At 42.6% G+C, this 15520-nt stretch overlaps 3 protein-coding genes across 4 annotated transcripts; 1 reads left to right on the top strand and 2 right to left on the bottom strand.

The window, feature by feature from the left end:
- Positions 1-7908: 7908 nt before the first annotated feature.
- On the bottom strand, positions 7909-11971 carry LOC139823381 (zinc finger protein 385B). Its single transcript, XM_071795862.1, has 8 exons — positions 11837-11971; positions 9476-9988; positions 9276-9349; positions 8975-9127; positions 8790-8884; positions 8329-8636; positions 8191-8250; positions 7909-8094 (listed from the first exon to the last, which is right to left on the bottom strand). Exons 1-8 carry the CDS (start codon positions 11877-11879, stop codon positions 7943-7945), a joined length of 1398 nt encoding a protein of 465 aa, XP_071651963.1. The 5' UTR covers positions 11880-11971; the 3' UTR covers positions 7909-7942.
- A 457-nt stretch (positions 11972-12428) lies between these two features.
- LOC139823382 (UPF0415 protein C7orf25 homolog) lies at positions 12429-14087 on the top strand. The gene is made up of 4 exons (XM_071795863.1): positions 12429-12596; positions 12774-13206; positions 13316-13842; positions 13921-14087. Exons 1-4 carry the CDS (start codon positions 12429-12431, stop codon positions 14005-14007), a joined length of 1215 nt encoding a protein of 404 aa, XP_071651964.1. The 3' UTR covers positions 14008-14087.
- Positions 14088-14106: 19 nt separating this feature from the next.
- Positions 14107-15414, bottom strand: LOC139823384 (tetratricopeptide repeat protein 12). Of its 2 annotated transcripts, XM_071795866.1 has the most exons (5): positions 15210-15414; positions 15098-15150; positions 14806-15009; positions 14321-14713; positions 14107-14245 (listed from the first exon to the last, which is right to left on the bottom strand). In XM_071795866.1, exons 2-5 carry the CDS (start codon positions 15117-15119, stop codon positions 14181-14183), a joined length of 684 nt encoding a protein of 227 aa, XP_071651967.1. In that variant the 5' UTR covers positions 15120-15150; positions 15210-15414; the 3' UTR covers positions 14107-14180. The 2 variants fall into 2 exon arrangements, with proteins under 2 accessions (XP_071651967.1, XP_071651966.1); XM_071795865.1 differs by having other exon boundaries at positions 15098-15414.
- Positions 15415-15520: the final 106 nt, after the last annotated feature.

Below are 15520 nucleotides of genomic sequence, written 5' to 3'. Positions count from 1 at the left end.
TTGTTATTTGTTATATGTATCGTATATCTTTATCATGCTAATTATTATTATATATGTTCGACAGCTTTGATAATTATCAAAGTACCCCTAGTTTAAATAAAAATAAATCTATAAAGTTTGATTTTAATTCCGATTCGAAAAAATGGATAGCGGATTAGTAAATATTGCGAGAAGTAATTCTTGAATTGTAATAAGAATGGATTAAGGATTGAAGAACGTTCGAGCTGCACCATTTCAGCCTGATTTCCAATCTCTCATTTCAAACGGCGGGAATTGCGTTCTATATTTAAATCGAGCGGCGAAAAAGCACGGGGTTTGCATTCTTAACAAAAAATCGTAGGAAGGGCATCAAGCGCGACGATGTCATCGTCGGTCCCGCTTATCCGCATGATCTTGTCGACAGCATTATCGCCTTTATGGATTTTAGTTAACTTGATCGAAAAAAACGTCGAAAAAAGCGCGGCTTTTCTTATCGCTTTTTGAACGGGCGGATTAGAACGTCACCCGTGTGAAAAATGAACCCACTTGACTTGACGCATAATGGGAACTATGGGAAGACACGAAATTTCGATCATCGAGGCTGTTTTTACCGTTCTCTCTCTCTCTCTCTCTGTCTCTCTCTCTCTCTCTCTCTCTCTCTCTCTCTCTCTCTCCCCTCTCTCCCTCTCTCTTTCTCTCTCTCTCTTTCTCTTCCTCTCTAACCGCAACTAAATTACAATTTTCGATAACAGAAAGATTAGCGATCTCCGTCGATCCGTATATTCGTCGGGCACGCCGGAAGCATTAAATTAGTTGCCATAATTGCGGCAGATACAGAGAAAATTGTAATCGTCGCGATACGAGTTATGGTTATTAGGGGCTCGTAAATGTTGGATAGTGATAGCTCGAGCGATCGATACAAGTGTCGAGGAAAGACATACGATAACTCGGGTAGAATCGCGAATGTTTGCGATTAATGATTGTTGCAAGACACTGTAGCGATTGATAACGCTCTGATATAATCCGTGTAAAAAATTCTTCTGTTCCACGATAAAGTGATTACTCGATCTTAAGTCGTTCTATTTTGTTTCAAATTGAATTGTCAGTAAATGGATAGGTTTAGCGAAAGATTAAAATGAAAAAATTAATGCGTTATACGTAGTACGTACCATTGATTATCATTATTTTTTGAAAATAAATTGATTGAATTATGCTATAAAATATGCTACACTGAATGATTGAAATAAAAGACTTCTTTTTATATTATTGCTTGCAGTAATATGTATCTATAAATTAGAAAAATCTCTGAATATTGCTTTCTTGCATCATATAATATTTAATTCTGGAAGAAGATAAGAAGATCGAACGTAAACCTCACATAAATTGTAATAGAAGAATATTGGAGAAAAAGATAGAAATAAAAAGAAAAAATAATACATCTATGGTAAATAGCAATTTCTCCCTACTATGTTCTAGATATTAATTTTTTTTATTCTTCATAAATACATATAACGCATGTCGATTTTCAATTTTTATCGTCTACGAAATATATACTCCTATAATGGAAGTTAAATTAAATATAAAAGTTTTTCTTTATATTTTAAAAATGTATACTTATCACATATAATTGTTACAGTTTTATTTTACTTCTTTTTCTTTTTGTCTCTTATTTTTCTCACTATTTATCTAAACAATTAAGTCAGAAAAATTATAATGCATTTGAGAGTAAAATCTCATAAATGACATTATTCATATTTTATTCTTTCACGACATTTTAAAATATCTTTCGTGAGAATCCTGAGACTGTTTGTACATTCTGTCGTTGAAATTGATTGAATGTAATTGTAATTCCCGTTATTTCGATTCGTATTTTAAATAGATAAACCGCGCGAAATGTATCTATTCTGATAAAGCCGTCGTCTCGACATTTACGAATCGTCACGGAAATTGATTAAACTTCGTGATCGCTGTACTTTGTATTCTTCTTAGGTCTTGTCGCAATTAAGTCCCGCGTGAAAATAACAACAGATTCATACCGTTGTCTGTCGCGCGCGGTTAGAATGCTAACACAGATCTTGTGTACACAGTGGAACGTCGTAAGCCATATCAACAAACTCTGAGCGTTTTATGTCAACAAATTTGTTTCTACTAAGAAAAACGTAAACGCGTACTACGAAATAAACGCTGAATATTTTATTCCTTGCAAATAAATCTTTAAAAAGACACGTAAGATAAATACTCGATCGCGTCTAATTACTTCTTTTCCATGATGCATATATGTCATCTCGATCTACATGTTGTACGTTACTTCATCATACGGTGGACAATGTATTTTAACAGTTTTGTATAAATGGGTTAACAGCACGCAAGTTTATCAATAGATGTTAATGAGCGTTAAGAATTAATACCCATTAATCATTTACTATTTTAATTTTCGTGAAATCTATCCTAAAAGATTTATTATACTTTTTTAAAATCTGTTAATTTTTTTAAATTTAATTATACGTAATTAATTTATCTCGGAATAATAAAAGAGATAAAAGAAAAAATAACAAGAAGTAAATTAATTTTCGTAAACGCTTTTCCGATTAAGAGGGAGGGGGGGCTCATTAGTGTCGACAGATACGCAATTAGCGTCGGGTACGTTTTTCCGTGACTTCAATCTCGAAAATTGGACCCACGGAAATTATACCGGTTTCGACCCGGCGCGTCGTAAGCTACCCACTCTTCTTTCGTTAGCTAAGGCGAGGAGAGATAATCGTTGGTGATCGATCGAGATTCGGTTCTCTCTCTATTGCTCCTCTATCCCGTGCGGTTGCGGCCGCGGTTGTGCTGGCGCGTCGACGTCGCGTCGGTGAGGACGGCGAGTAGACGGACGGCTATTTCCGCATGACATCACACCGCCCGCATTTAGGGAGCACACCACGATTTTCTATTTTCTCGACGGCTCGACATTGGTGGCCCGCAAAAGGCCGGCCCCACCGAGATGCGTCCCGATCAGTTTTTATTGCCCCCTTCCCGCTCACCCTGCCCTCACGACTTCCTCTCGGCGACACGCACCACGCACCACGCATCGCGTTCGCCGCTCGGAGCGATGTTCCTTCCCATTCCGTGTCTTCCTCCTTCTCGGAAGTCTATAATCATTTACTGCTGTTAGGAAATTCCTAATTTAGTGCTGCATGAGATTGCGGGTTTTTAGTTACACGACGATAACGATTAAGCGTTGGATTAGATTCGGTTAAATTGGCATCGTTATTCATTTTTATTGTCCCACCTGTGACATCCTTTCTTTTTTCTCTAATTCTTTTTCTCCGTGTCTGTCATCGGTTCATATTTTATATGAAATAACGTGCTGCCCAAAAAGGATCGCGTTTCTAGAACGTGACGAATTACGCTATTTTTCCTTCTATCTTATAATCAGATCTACAAATCAAAAGTGTTAATTTCGGATTAATTTCGGAATCGCCCGCGACTCTTCCGCAATTGGGCAAGTATACTCTCCATGACGGACGGCGATGAAGAACGTGAAACTGTTGTGAGTAGGCTTGTCCCGTTAACGCGCCGGTGATCTAATCTCGAGCAACGTCCACCGACTCGCCTAATCGAGAAATAATTATACGAATTTGTCGGGACGACCGCGCGCCGTCGCCGTCGCCTTCAACTCGCCGAGGAGGATTCGTGCGCGTCCGCGCGTCGTCGTCGTGTTGCTTCTTCAAGTTTTTTCTACGCATCGGCCGGAACAATGGAATCGACATCGAGACAAAGGAGCTGCTCTACTCTCTTTCGTCTGGTTTCCTTCGGTACCGTTCGACCGGCGCTAACTCGGTTAGCCATTCGTTAGCGATATTAGAAAAGATCGCGCAAAAATAAGCTGCGCTTCAAACGGGCCGCTTGATTCGCCGGTGAAACCCGCTCGAGACTGCTCGAGACCGCAATTAGCTTAGGAAAGCGAATGAATATTAAAATGGAAACCACTCGCGTGAACCGCACTGCGTCGAAAATGTGTAAATATAGACCACATCTGTGCTTTTCTACAAATTGCACGCAATATATGTATAATTCAACTTGACTCGTCTAAAATCAGCGATTGATTATACATGGAAAGTGAATGTTATTTTTAGAAAATTTTAAGTTGACGGGTTCTCTGGAGCGCTTCGTGTACGCGCTAATGTCAAATCGAGTTACTTATATTATTATACTTATATCGCAGCTGCCTATAAGGAGCCGGGAAAATTCTCGATAGCCGGCGTAATTTATTAAGTTGAATCGCGTCGAAGCGAGTCTACCTATTCGCGTGCAGTTTCTCTCTTATTAATCTCCGTCGTTTACACCTTAGAATTCAGCGATCGAGCGGAGCCGATTGCTCAACCCGCGCGTATACCCGAGTCGCGATGCCGGCCATCCGAGACGATCTATCGGTCGACGCGTTTCCCTCTCGATATATAGACCCCAGGATCCAATCCGCGGACCGCGGAAGAGGATTTCTGCGCGAACGATTCCGTAACGACCGATTACGCCCCGTTCGGCATCCGTCGGCTCCCTTACGCGTTGTAATCCCCATTCATCGCTCATCGTTACAACATCGGCCGGACGGGCATCTCTTATGCAGGGAACAAGGCATCGTTGAGAAACCGTCGGGCTTTGCGAAATCTGCAGGCGCGTTCTTTCGGATTTTTCATACACTCTTGTAAAATACGAAAATATGATATATACAAATATATAACCGTTAATCCAATTATATTCCCTAACAGCACATGTGGATTCTGAGAATGTTTCGGAGGATACAGCAAAGTAAAAAAATATTATAGGCACGTTCTCAGTAAGTTAGGTTATTCTCAGCACATTCATGATATTATTGCTGCTAGAAATTGGATCATCTCAATAAATAATGTACATACAATATAAAAGGGTATAAAAGGGAATTTGATTTAGTCTTTCAAAACTGAAAGACTTATTGCCAGGAGATTGGAAATTTAAGGATAAGAAGAAGAGTTATAAACAATAATGGAAAATATATTTTAGATTGAAATTAAAATGTCAAATTTTTGGTTTTATTTCAAAAGTATCTTTTAAAAAATCGTTATTATACCTACTTATGGTATGATCCAATATAAACATTTAAACGTTACGATTTTATCATTTACTTTCAACCGGCCGTTTGTCGGATAATCATTTCTCAGATTTTACTCACATCGTTTTTTTTACAGCTCACACTGTTAAATTCATAGCGTCAAATTATACTCAAATTGAGTTTAACCATTCCTATAGGTCGCCACTGCTGCTAATCAATGTCGTTAATTTAACTAAAACAATGTTAATTTAACTCAATCAATGAAGTTAAAATAATACGGTTTTGTGTTAAAATAATAAATTTCGACACACACACGATAATTAGAAATAACAAAATGTTATTTACCTCAAAGTATCGATTTGAATTTCATCTTTTAATATTTAACAGAGTGCATACTTTGAAGTTTGGAAGTTTCTCTCGATATCTGTCATTATTATGCACACGTTTCTACGATTATAATCTACGTTTCCACAAAGAGTAATATCGCAATCGGGACGTTTTCTTTTCGCTCTTGTTCCCTGGTTTATTCATGCGTCCCTAATAGCTCGTGGCGTTGCGCAGCGACTGCGATTTTCTACGCGAGTCACGGCCGATAGGTGATTTTTGCGTGTTACTCCCTTATCCAAGAGATCGAGCGCAGTTCGAGAGGACAACGACGGGGACCGATCGGCGGAGCCTTGACTCGAACGAGGGAGCGATCGGTCGGTCGATCGATTGATTTTTTCGTCACGACGTCTGGTTGCACCGCTACTGCCCGTTGCAGGTGGAAGCGACTCTGACCCGGAGGCTTCTCAGAAATTCTCTCCAGTCATCGAGACGAATTCCACCGAAATGCGGGACGGACGATTAATGGAACTTTATACGTTCCTTAAAATCTCCGCCGCGTCACAGATTAATTTGTGTTTTTTTTCCCCCTCGCTCTCTACGTCGGCCTCGTCGACGAAATCGAACCGTGTCATCGTGCTTTAATCATTCGACGTGAGGTTCGCGCGAGTAAAAGCGTCATAAAACTTTTCCTCTTTTCTCGGAGAGCGAGAAAATAACAAGTGGACCTTACCACGTGGAGACACGCTCGGATTGGAGCATAATCCCGCAATTTAGACGCATGCTGCCCGTTTAAATATTTGCGCATCGTGACCGTTGATTATTCGAGAAACAGCTGGAGATGATATTTTGTAGTTCGGGGCACATCGATGCCTATCGAATAGCAACAATAATACAATGACGATAAATAATAATCAATAATGTACCATCAGTAATGCGATTTCTCGAGTAACCAAACGGTCACGATGTTTAGACAGGAAACGCATATGCCCCGCATACACACACACAAATTCATTACGCTAATTTACGACTTTGCACGCGCGCGACGAAATACGGTACAGCGAAGCGACTTCGCTCGCAGGCTCTCGGGTTGTAAAACCCAAGGAGAGAGCGGCGCGGCGTCTCCCGTGGGAGACGAAAGGACGGAAAAGGGACACATCGACGTAGGGCGGGTATATAAGCGGGCGTATGGCGGAAAATAAAAACGAGACGGCGTTACACGTGGACCACTCGCGCTCGGGGTCATAAAAAATCCGAAGCGCAGGCAGGCAGGTATAAACCGACCGATCTACAAGTCCGCTCGCGCGCGGCCGATCCTAATCTCGCGCTGCTTATGGGCCGCACGGAGGGGGACTCCATGCTCGGAAAACCAAAAAGATAAACGATAAACGAGGAGAAGAATCGGGGGCCGCTAAATTGCCGGGATTCATTAGAAAATCGCCGGTATGCGGTGCGTCACGCATCCAGGATGGAAAGGGGGAAGTAGCGGGGAACGGGGGGATATTAGAGCCTCGGAGGAATTTCGAGTATACACGGCGTCGCCCGCGGCGTTGAGATTTCTCAACCCTCTCGTTCTTCCTTCCCGGCTCGCTCGTTCGGCCCCGGCCCGTGAGAATTCGCGGCGAATTCGGAGATCACGTCGACCGCGATGATGGAAGATTTCCTTGGATGTTCTCGTTTGTTCTCCTCGCGTTTTGAACGTTGAAGGTCGTTCGATTCCTCCGCTACCATTTTTAGACGCCTATCATAAACGTCGCGCTACTTGGTGCTTCGTTGTTGATTCATGTTTTACACCGACGTTTTTATTCCCGCCGGTTTTATTCTACGAGAAGCATATTCGTCGCGGACGGCTAAAAAAGAGGCGGGAAACGTCACTCCGCCATACGAGGTAATTAATAGACAAGAGTTCGGCTCGTTCGCTCGCCCATAAACCGCGGCAGAAGGCCGCGAGAGAGATAGAGAATGAACGACACATAAATTTCATGTTGTGTACACGCACCCCCGGCCGAGGATTTCGCGAATCTCGTGACGCTGTCGCGCGGCTCGAGTTAATGATCTCCGTAATTGAATAAATGCGGAAGACGATTAGTCGCGGCGTCGAGACGCGCTCTAATGAGCCGCCGTTTAAATCACCGCGCTCGACTTACTACAAATTTAATCTAGAGTTAATCGGTATTTAATGTAAATATTCTCCTCGCGTAACTAACAGACTTACGTTTCCCATCAGTCGCACCCATCAGACGCTCGATTTAGCCTCGCGTTAATTCCGCAATATTCGGCACTTCCGTCCGTCCGCGGTTTAATGAAATTCAGAATACGGTGACGGGGGGGCACGTACACCGAGAGACGCAGTCGCGCAACTTTTGTTTTTGTCAGTGTTTCGTACTAATCAGAGTTTATTGCACTTAACTCAAAACGAATATTGTGTATCTCCTTGTCGTACAACTATGACGGACAAAACGGGTACACGTGAAAACGAACGCAAGGAATTGCGAGTTGGGGGAACAACAAAAAAAAACCAAAATGTTGCAGCATTGTATGTTAGAAAGTAATATCGTCGTCACGGCTTTATTTTGTCTTGAATCTCGCTTTCTTTGCCGCTACCACGGCGTTGGGTAACTTTGGATTAGACTGATTTTTGTGTTTCTTGCTTTCAATGTGCTGAGCGAACGTGTTCTCCGTGTTTAACGATACATTGCACGGTGCGCAGTAATACTGCCCTGCAAAGCGAAAAATCATTCATTGTACCATAGCGACCTTGCGTTAATCGTGATGTTTCTTTTTTAATCATTATATAATGTGTAACGATTTCTTACCCGATGGTGTCCGATAAATAGAATAATCTATAGGTTCCGAGGCGTTCTCATTTTCGGCAGCTGAAACAAAACACAAATCAGTTAATTAAAACGACACACTCGCATACATATCGTGTTTATCTTGCTGACTAATACTACCGGGTTCAGAGAGTCCATTGAGCTTGAGCATTCTCAAATGTCGAGCTCCGCGTTTATGCGTCTCCAACTGATCCTGACGATTGGCCGAGACTCCGCACAAGTCGCAGCGATACGGCGTAGGATGTGGTGGTGGCGTGTACATGGATGGTACCGCGGCTGGACTAGGCACCGCGGTTATGCCGTCAGGTACAATCGGTGCCATGGCCGGGGCAGATTGCGCGTCCGTCTGGAAGGCCATTCCAATTCCGAAGCGGCCCGTCGAGTCCACCTGATTGTACTGATTCTGAGTTGACAGCTTCTTCGACGGTCTGCGAGTTGCAACAATTTCGTTATTATCACAAACGTAGCCGAACTCAATCGTTAAATTTGTTACGCGCGCTGAATCGTTAAAATAAATTAATTATTAAGTTATCGAATCGTTAACGCAATTATTATTAGACAACTCGAATGCAGATTCATACCTTGCCCGACACCCGCCGTTTGCCGCCCTAATGTGCTTTTTGCCCGCGTAGTGTTGCGTGGCGTCTGTTTGCGACGTAAACCACGTTTTGCATATCTAGCAATGTAGATCGTATGCGAAGTACATTAATATGCAATTTATGTATGTAAATACATAACTGTAGGCAAAACATTGTAGGCCTCTTACATCACAGTAGTTTTGCCAGTCGTTATTGGTCGTACTGCTCACTTGCCCGTCTTCCGTTTTCTGTTTTTTAACGCTCTGATTGAGAAACATCGATACTTTTTTCTGATGTGGCTTGCCGTCATAGTGCAATTTCGCTTGCAACGTGGAATTCATCTGCAAAGTACGATATCGCTTCGTCGATATACGGTGCTCATAATTACTTGAACGTGAGATCTACAGTTGTAGAGTTATTCTCGGCATAAAACTAAATTTAAACGGAGAAAAGTTTCTAATTATCCGATTACGATTAGCCGGGCCTTACGACTGCATTGCACAGATCACATTTGAGCGGGTTCATCAGCTCCGACAGTTCCCTCTGCGCACTCGCCACTTTCTCTGAGGAATAAACATAGAAATAAATATTTATATACTATTAACAGTTTGCTTTCCATTAATTCCAATTTTTAAATACATCAGGCATACTCTCAGAATACATTTTTAAACCCTATATCCCCTAATTACCCGCATCCTGTGCCGGATCGATAAACTCGTTTTTGCGTTTGTAAAAGTTCTTGCTCTTGTTCTTTCCCATGGCCGGGGTCGCTGCGGGAGACGCTACCGGCGCGGTACCACCTGCACCCTTGTAAGCCGGGCTGTACCATTGAGCATAAAGCTCCGAAGTATCGTTATCAGTGGGTATCCACCAGGGGGTCGAGGTTGGTGTTTGTCCGGCAGTTTGCGGTTGCATCGTCGAATGCAGCATGTACGGACTCGGTGGCACGGCGGGCACCGAATTCGGGAACGTGCCCAGGGTCGGAGAAACCCCATCGGTCGCGATCGCCACCGGTGCCGTCGCGACGGTCATCACGTTCTCGCTCGTTGTCGACGGTCGTTGCTGTTGCGTCGTTGTCGGATGTGCATTGCCGTTCGAGGATTTGTTCGCCGAAGACGAAAACGATGACGGCGGCGGTGGCGGTGGAGGCGGTGGTGGCGGCGGCGGCGGTGGCGGGGGCGGTGGCAGGAAGCACTCGAGTCCTGTTGCGAGAGAATGCAGATAAAAAAAAGTTCTAAGTCATCCCTGCGCTCTCGCACGAAAGCGAGAAAAAAAGAATCTTTGACCGGAACAGAGAGCGGTACCATATTTTTCTCGTTTCAAGACACGTAGGAATTTATAAAAGTCGAAACTTATAAATCATGCGACATCCCGCGGTTTTACTGCGGTAATCTTTCACATCATTGTCATTCTATTGTGAGAGGACGCTTTTCGGATCTGTAACATGGCGAGATAATTATGGAGCGATACACGTTTTCGTGCCCCTGTATTATTTATACTTTTTTATGCCAATTTATACCGTTTTTTTTTATCTTAACGGTAAAGTGTAGCAGTTGACGAACAAAGGGAGGAAAAAGAGCATCTTTAACTTTCGTCAAGAGTGTCGGACAAGTTTATTAGCGCACTCGGACTTACAACAGTGCATTATTTTTACCGACGTGGTCGGTACCGATTCGCCGCGGCCTACGAGATTTACGATCGCGATAATGAGCGCGTTCAGCAGACCAAGCCGCTGAGTAGCAGTCGAGTGTGATTGGCTCTTGCTTTTAGAACCAACCACGCAACGCAGAGTGTTGATAAGACGAACTCAACAGTTGCGTCTGCTGAACGCGGCCAATGATCGCGGACCGGGCGAGATGATTCGCTTTCGGCGAGAAACGGCGTACAGATAAGTCGAGTGGCTAAAACGCAGATGTCTATCGCGCTCCTTATAATTTACAGGGGAATCGTATTTAATTGCACGCGCGCGCAATATATACATACGTAACGTTAATTCGCGCGGGGCCGGCTGATACAAAGACACGCGACATCGCGCGATAGTTACATCTCGCGCCCAGGCAGCGATACATATTTAGCTTATCACACGTCTGCGCCGCAGTACTGACGTAATTTATTTCAGCACCCGTCACGCGTAGCCGCTATCTTCGATATTACTTATACGATATCGTGCTAGTTACATAATCGATACACAAATGACGACGGACGAAAAATGCCGCTTGAGCGTATATTTTTGGAACAATTCAATTTCAGGGAATCTACATGTTCTTATTTGTTCAGAACTGTTTCGTATACCCAGCTAGCAGAAAGTTTTGAAAGACGAAATAATTTTTCAGTCCTTTAGATGTTTTTTAAGCGTTTTTAAGAAGTCTTTTATTCAAGTATGTGTTGGCTGGGTAATTTTAAAAGAGGCTGAATTTTATTGGTAAACGTTTCGGAACATTATTACAACTCACGTTAACTTGAAATGTCAGATATTATCGTGATCGCGAACAGAAATTCGTTTCTGTTTTACATGGACATGTTTACATTCGATTATCCCCAGTTTCTTGGTATTTTTTAACCAAAAACGTGCTCCGGAAATATCGGCCGATCGGCCCTTGATTGCCCTTTTTGCGAGATCGACATAAACGTCGTAAGCGCGTCTTAAAACTCTAACAAAACAGAAAATCAAACAGTAGATTAAATCCATAATGTAACGTCATTACGGTCATTACGGGCTCGCACGACTGACGCACGTATGTGCGTTGCGTGACTCTTTGACGTACGCTGCTCGCAATTTACTCGTCATGTATACACACACATGATAATCGTCTCGTCCGGCGAGTCACGATCCGGCAGCTACGGAGCTTCAAATAATCCCAATTACCGGATCGCGCGCTAATTGAGACAATCTTCCGGGACCGCGAGACGCGTCCCGGGGAACTGCATCTTTTTCTTTTTTTTATTCTTGCCATCGGTTTCGCGCTGTCGTTATTGCGAGGTGAATGGATTCCCCGTCGCAGCGAGAGGAAGGGTATAAAGGCTCGTCCCGGGGATGACGGACGACTCACCCGGCACTTCTGGATTCTCTATGATCTTGGCCCTGATGGACATTTTCCCTTTCGTTTTGCGGTGACTACTCAAACGACTGTCGTTTCCGTCGGGCGCAGATCGGCGGGAGATCTTCGATCTTCGCCGAGGCTCACGTGGACGGCGAAATTCCGCGCAGCGTATACGTCGTCCCCGTCGTCGTCGTTGTCTTCCTCGCCGACGTCGTCGTCGTTCCCGCGATCTTCGTTCTCGTCGTCCCGCACCCGTCGGCACCGCTTCGCGTCACGTAACGACGCGTAACGTCGCGCCGCGGCACGCACGTCGTCGGCATCGACTGTCGCTTGTCAGTCCGAGTCGAGTGTCGGAGAGCGAAAAGTTTTGGTTGAGGTTAATTGAGGTGAGTTTGACACTAGCCGCGAGCCGCAGCGAGCCGACGACATTACGCGAACGTGATATTGACCCGCGGCGCAAGATGGCTGCACGCACCATGCACACCGCTCGACCGCTGTTGCCGTCGCATGCGGTCGTGGCCGTCGTGAGGAAGATTCGATTCCGTTCGCGCGACTGACCGTCGGCCGTCGGCGAGGAGCCCCGTCAAGTCCCGTCGCGAAGATGGAGGGCGAGATGGAAGGCGACGAACTGCCGGAGCTGCTCCAGTGCCTCGAGGAGAAGATCGCCAGCGGCCACAGCATGGTCGAGCGGTTGAAGCTCATGGACAAGATCGACGGGATTGACAAACTGATACGGAAGATTCAGCAGGAGATAAAATTCTTGGAAAAGGTAAGACTAATTAAATTTCGATGTAGACAATAACGGGGAATATACATCTCGAACGCATCTATTGTGATCTGGAAATGAGCGAAAGTTTTAGTTTATTCTACTCCATCTGGTAAATTTAATCTAAGAGCATTCAAGTCGAATTTAGCAGATTTATAACTTGATACTTTTCTCACAAAGGTGCAGTATACGGGAAACTTGAAGAAGAAACACCTTCAGAGCTCGAACCTGACTCACCTCGACGCTATGGTGGCTCGGCTGTCCTGCGCAAAGGATCCTGTCAACGTGATGAGACCTTTCAAGTATCAGAAGTCCCGTCTGGAGGTTGACATGGTGTGCAATAGCGGCGCTTCGTGGGTGAAGGTTATAGCGAGGAATGCTAGAGCGTTAACTCTGATATCTCTGGGCAATGGAGAATACGGACAGAAATCTGTCCTGGACCAAGCCAATTCGTATCTTGTATGTAGCAAGTGCCATCTGCATCACTACAGGCCACCAGATGTGATATTTCACTTTGCTTACGGCATAGAGGTTCCGCTAGCCTTGCAATTGGAGCAAATGGGCATCATCGTGGAGGGAGATAGGATAGATTCGAATGACGAGAACTTAAACAGTCAGTATAATTTATCTATGATACATATTTAAAGAAATTCAATTATATCATGTGGAAAATAATATAACTCGATGTATACTTATTGTTCTGTTTATTTTTTTGGAGGTAGAACAAGATGAACTGGATTTCTCCAAAGACTCTACAAGCGATTCCGAAAAGGATTTGAATGTGGACCTGCAGTCGTTAAATACATCTGTACTGTCAACCGAAATAAGACTTCTGAATCTGGATGTATCGGCGCTACTGGCTTACGTTACGAACATGGCTAATGGATATAATAATTACGTTTATCGAGAGCCGTTACTTACCCAGCAAGCAGAAATGGAAAGAAAACGTCCCATAAAACCAATCCTAGAAAATCTGTTCCGAGACAAGGAACTTATGGTCTGCCAGACGGCACATAATAATTTTATGAATATCATCGATGTTATCGGTGGTCCGAAAGAGACGCAGCGGGCGCACGAATTGTTAAAGAAAGTGCGAATTGTTGACGATGTGACCACTGGACGAATTATGGAGCTGCGTTTAGGCGGTAAAATTAAAGATCGATCGCGATTGATTTTTGCAACAGGCGAAAGTATGAAAAGCATCACCGTTTCTGCTAATGAAGGATTTGTAAGAGCAGCGCGTATGCAGGTAAATATATATTTATTATATAAGATTGCTTTGCAGTTCTGAATTGATGTTATATAGATATTGCGTTTTATTTTTCAGGGCATTGAGTGTACAGTTTTCTTACATGAACCAAGATCTCTGTCAGAAATTAAAGAAGGTAATGCAACAAGTATAGAACAATCTTGATATTATTCAGAATACTTAGGCATTACAATGAAAATTATGCCGAAAATCACAATGAAATATATACTGGTACTAAGCATTTATCTATTGTTAATTTATTAACCGTAATTTATTATATAATTTATATATATATTATATAAAATAATGTTTATGTATAATCTCTCTGGAAAAAGAAGTTACTGTATTTCATCGTCATTGATTGCCTGAACGTTAAACTGAAGCTTTATATTTTCCTGAAATTCTGTAAAACGTAAAATAAATTGTTATTAAAGGCGATGTGTAAAATAAAAAATGTTTCTAAAATATTCGACCATACCATCGATAAATTTGTTGAAATGTGGATTTCTTTCTTTGGCCATCTGTATATATTCTTTACTCTTCTCCCTGTTTCTGAGATGCATGTAACACTTAGCGCTATTCAAAAGAGCTTTTAAATTTGAATCATTTAGTTTTAATGCCCACTCGTAGTCGTGCAAGGCTTTTTCGAATAATCCGAGGTGCGTATACGATAATGCACGATTATTCCACAATACGGAGGAATCCTTACGTTGTTCTAACGCTTTACTGTAATAAGTCACGGCCTTCTCGTAATCGGCTTCTTTAAATGCACCGTTTGCAATTCTTTTCAACGTTTCCGCTCGTTCGTTTCTAATTTTGCGATCTTCAGCTCGTTTTTTAGCATCGTCTTCCACGCTCTTCATGAACATCTCTGTACATATAAATCGTGTCAATTTATAATTTATCGCTGCGCGTCAAATAGATAAAACAGTAGCGTAATATATGAATAAATGAACAATCTACCTCGCGACATTTTGTTCGGATCATTGGAAGAGTCATATTTCTTTGACGGATATTTATTAATTACTGACCGATCGGTTTTAATTTTTACCTCTCCGTCTTCATAGATTTCTTTCTGAACACCTTTCTCTAAGATCTCATCGGCTAACTTTTTCCCACATTCTTGCTCCTTTTGGTCGGAAGATGCCAACTTCTTCACGATTTTCTCTGAACGAAGAATTTTATTGACAGATGTAAATTTGCATTTACATTTGCATCTCGATTTGCATGCAGTATAATCGAATGCTATACCTACCTACTTCAGTAACGCGATGCATGAAATTTTGAAACTCTTCTTCGGTTATATTTCTATCAGAGTTTAAGTTATTAATAATATGACGTGCTTGTTCTACTTCATCACAACTTACTTTATTCTTTATATCCATGTTCATTTTTTATGTAAAATCGTAGGAACAATTGCAAAAACTTATCTATAAGGAGACGCGTCAAGTTTGCTTCCAAGGAAACCGCTATACAATCGAGTTGCTATGGTTTCTTACGCTATATATCTACTGTATGCGTATATATATGTAATTGATACATATTAATTAAAATGTCGCATAAATAAGACGCATATTAAACAATAATATTAATCGTACAGCTAGATTTTAAAATAAGTTACGATTTACACAGCTTTATTGTAAAACAGCAAGCTGATGTAACACAAAAATGAGGAAAT

The sequence above is a fragment of the Temnothorax longispinosus genome, chromosome 12, assembly GCF_030848805.1.
Source record: "Temnothorax longispinosus isolate EJ_2023e chromosome 12, Tlon_JGU_v1, whole genome shotgun sequence".
Lineage (NCBI taxonomy): Eukaryota > Metazoa > Arthropoda > Insecta > Hymenoptera > Formicidae > Temnothorax > Temnothorax longispinosus.
Note: the sequence above shows the minus strand (reverse complement) of the source record. Positions and strands in the feature narration are given on the sequence as shown.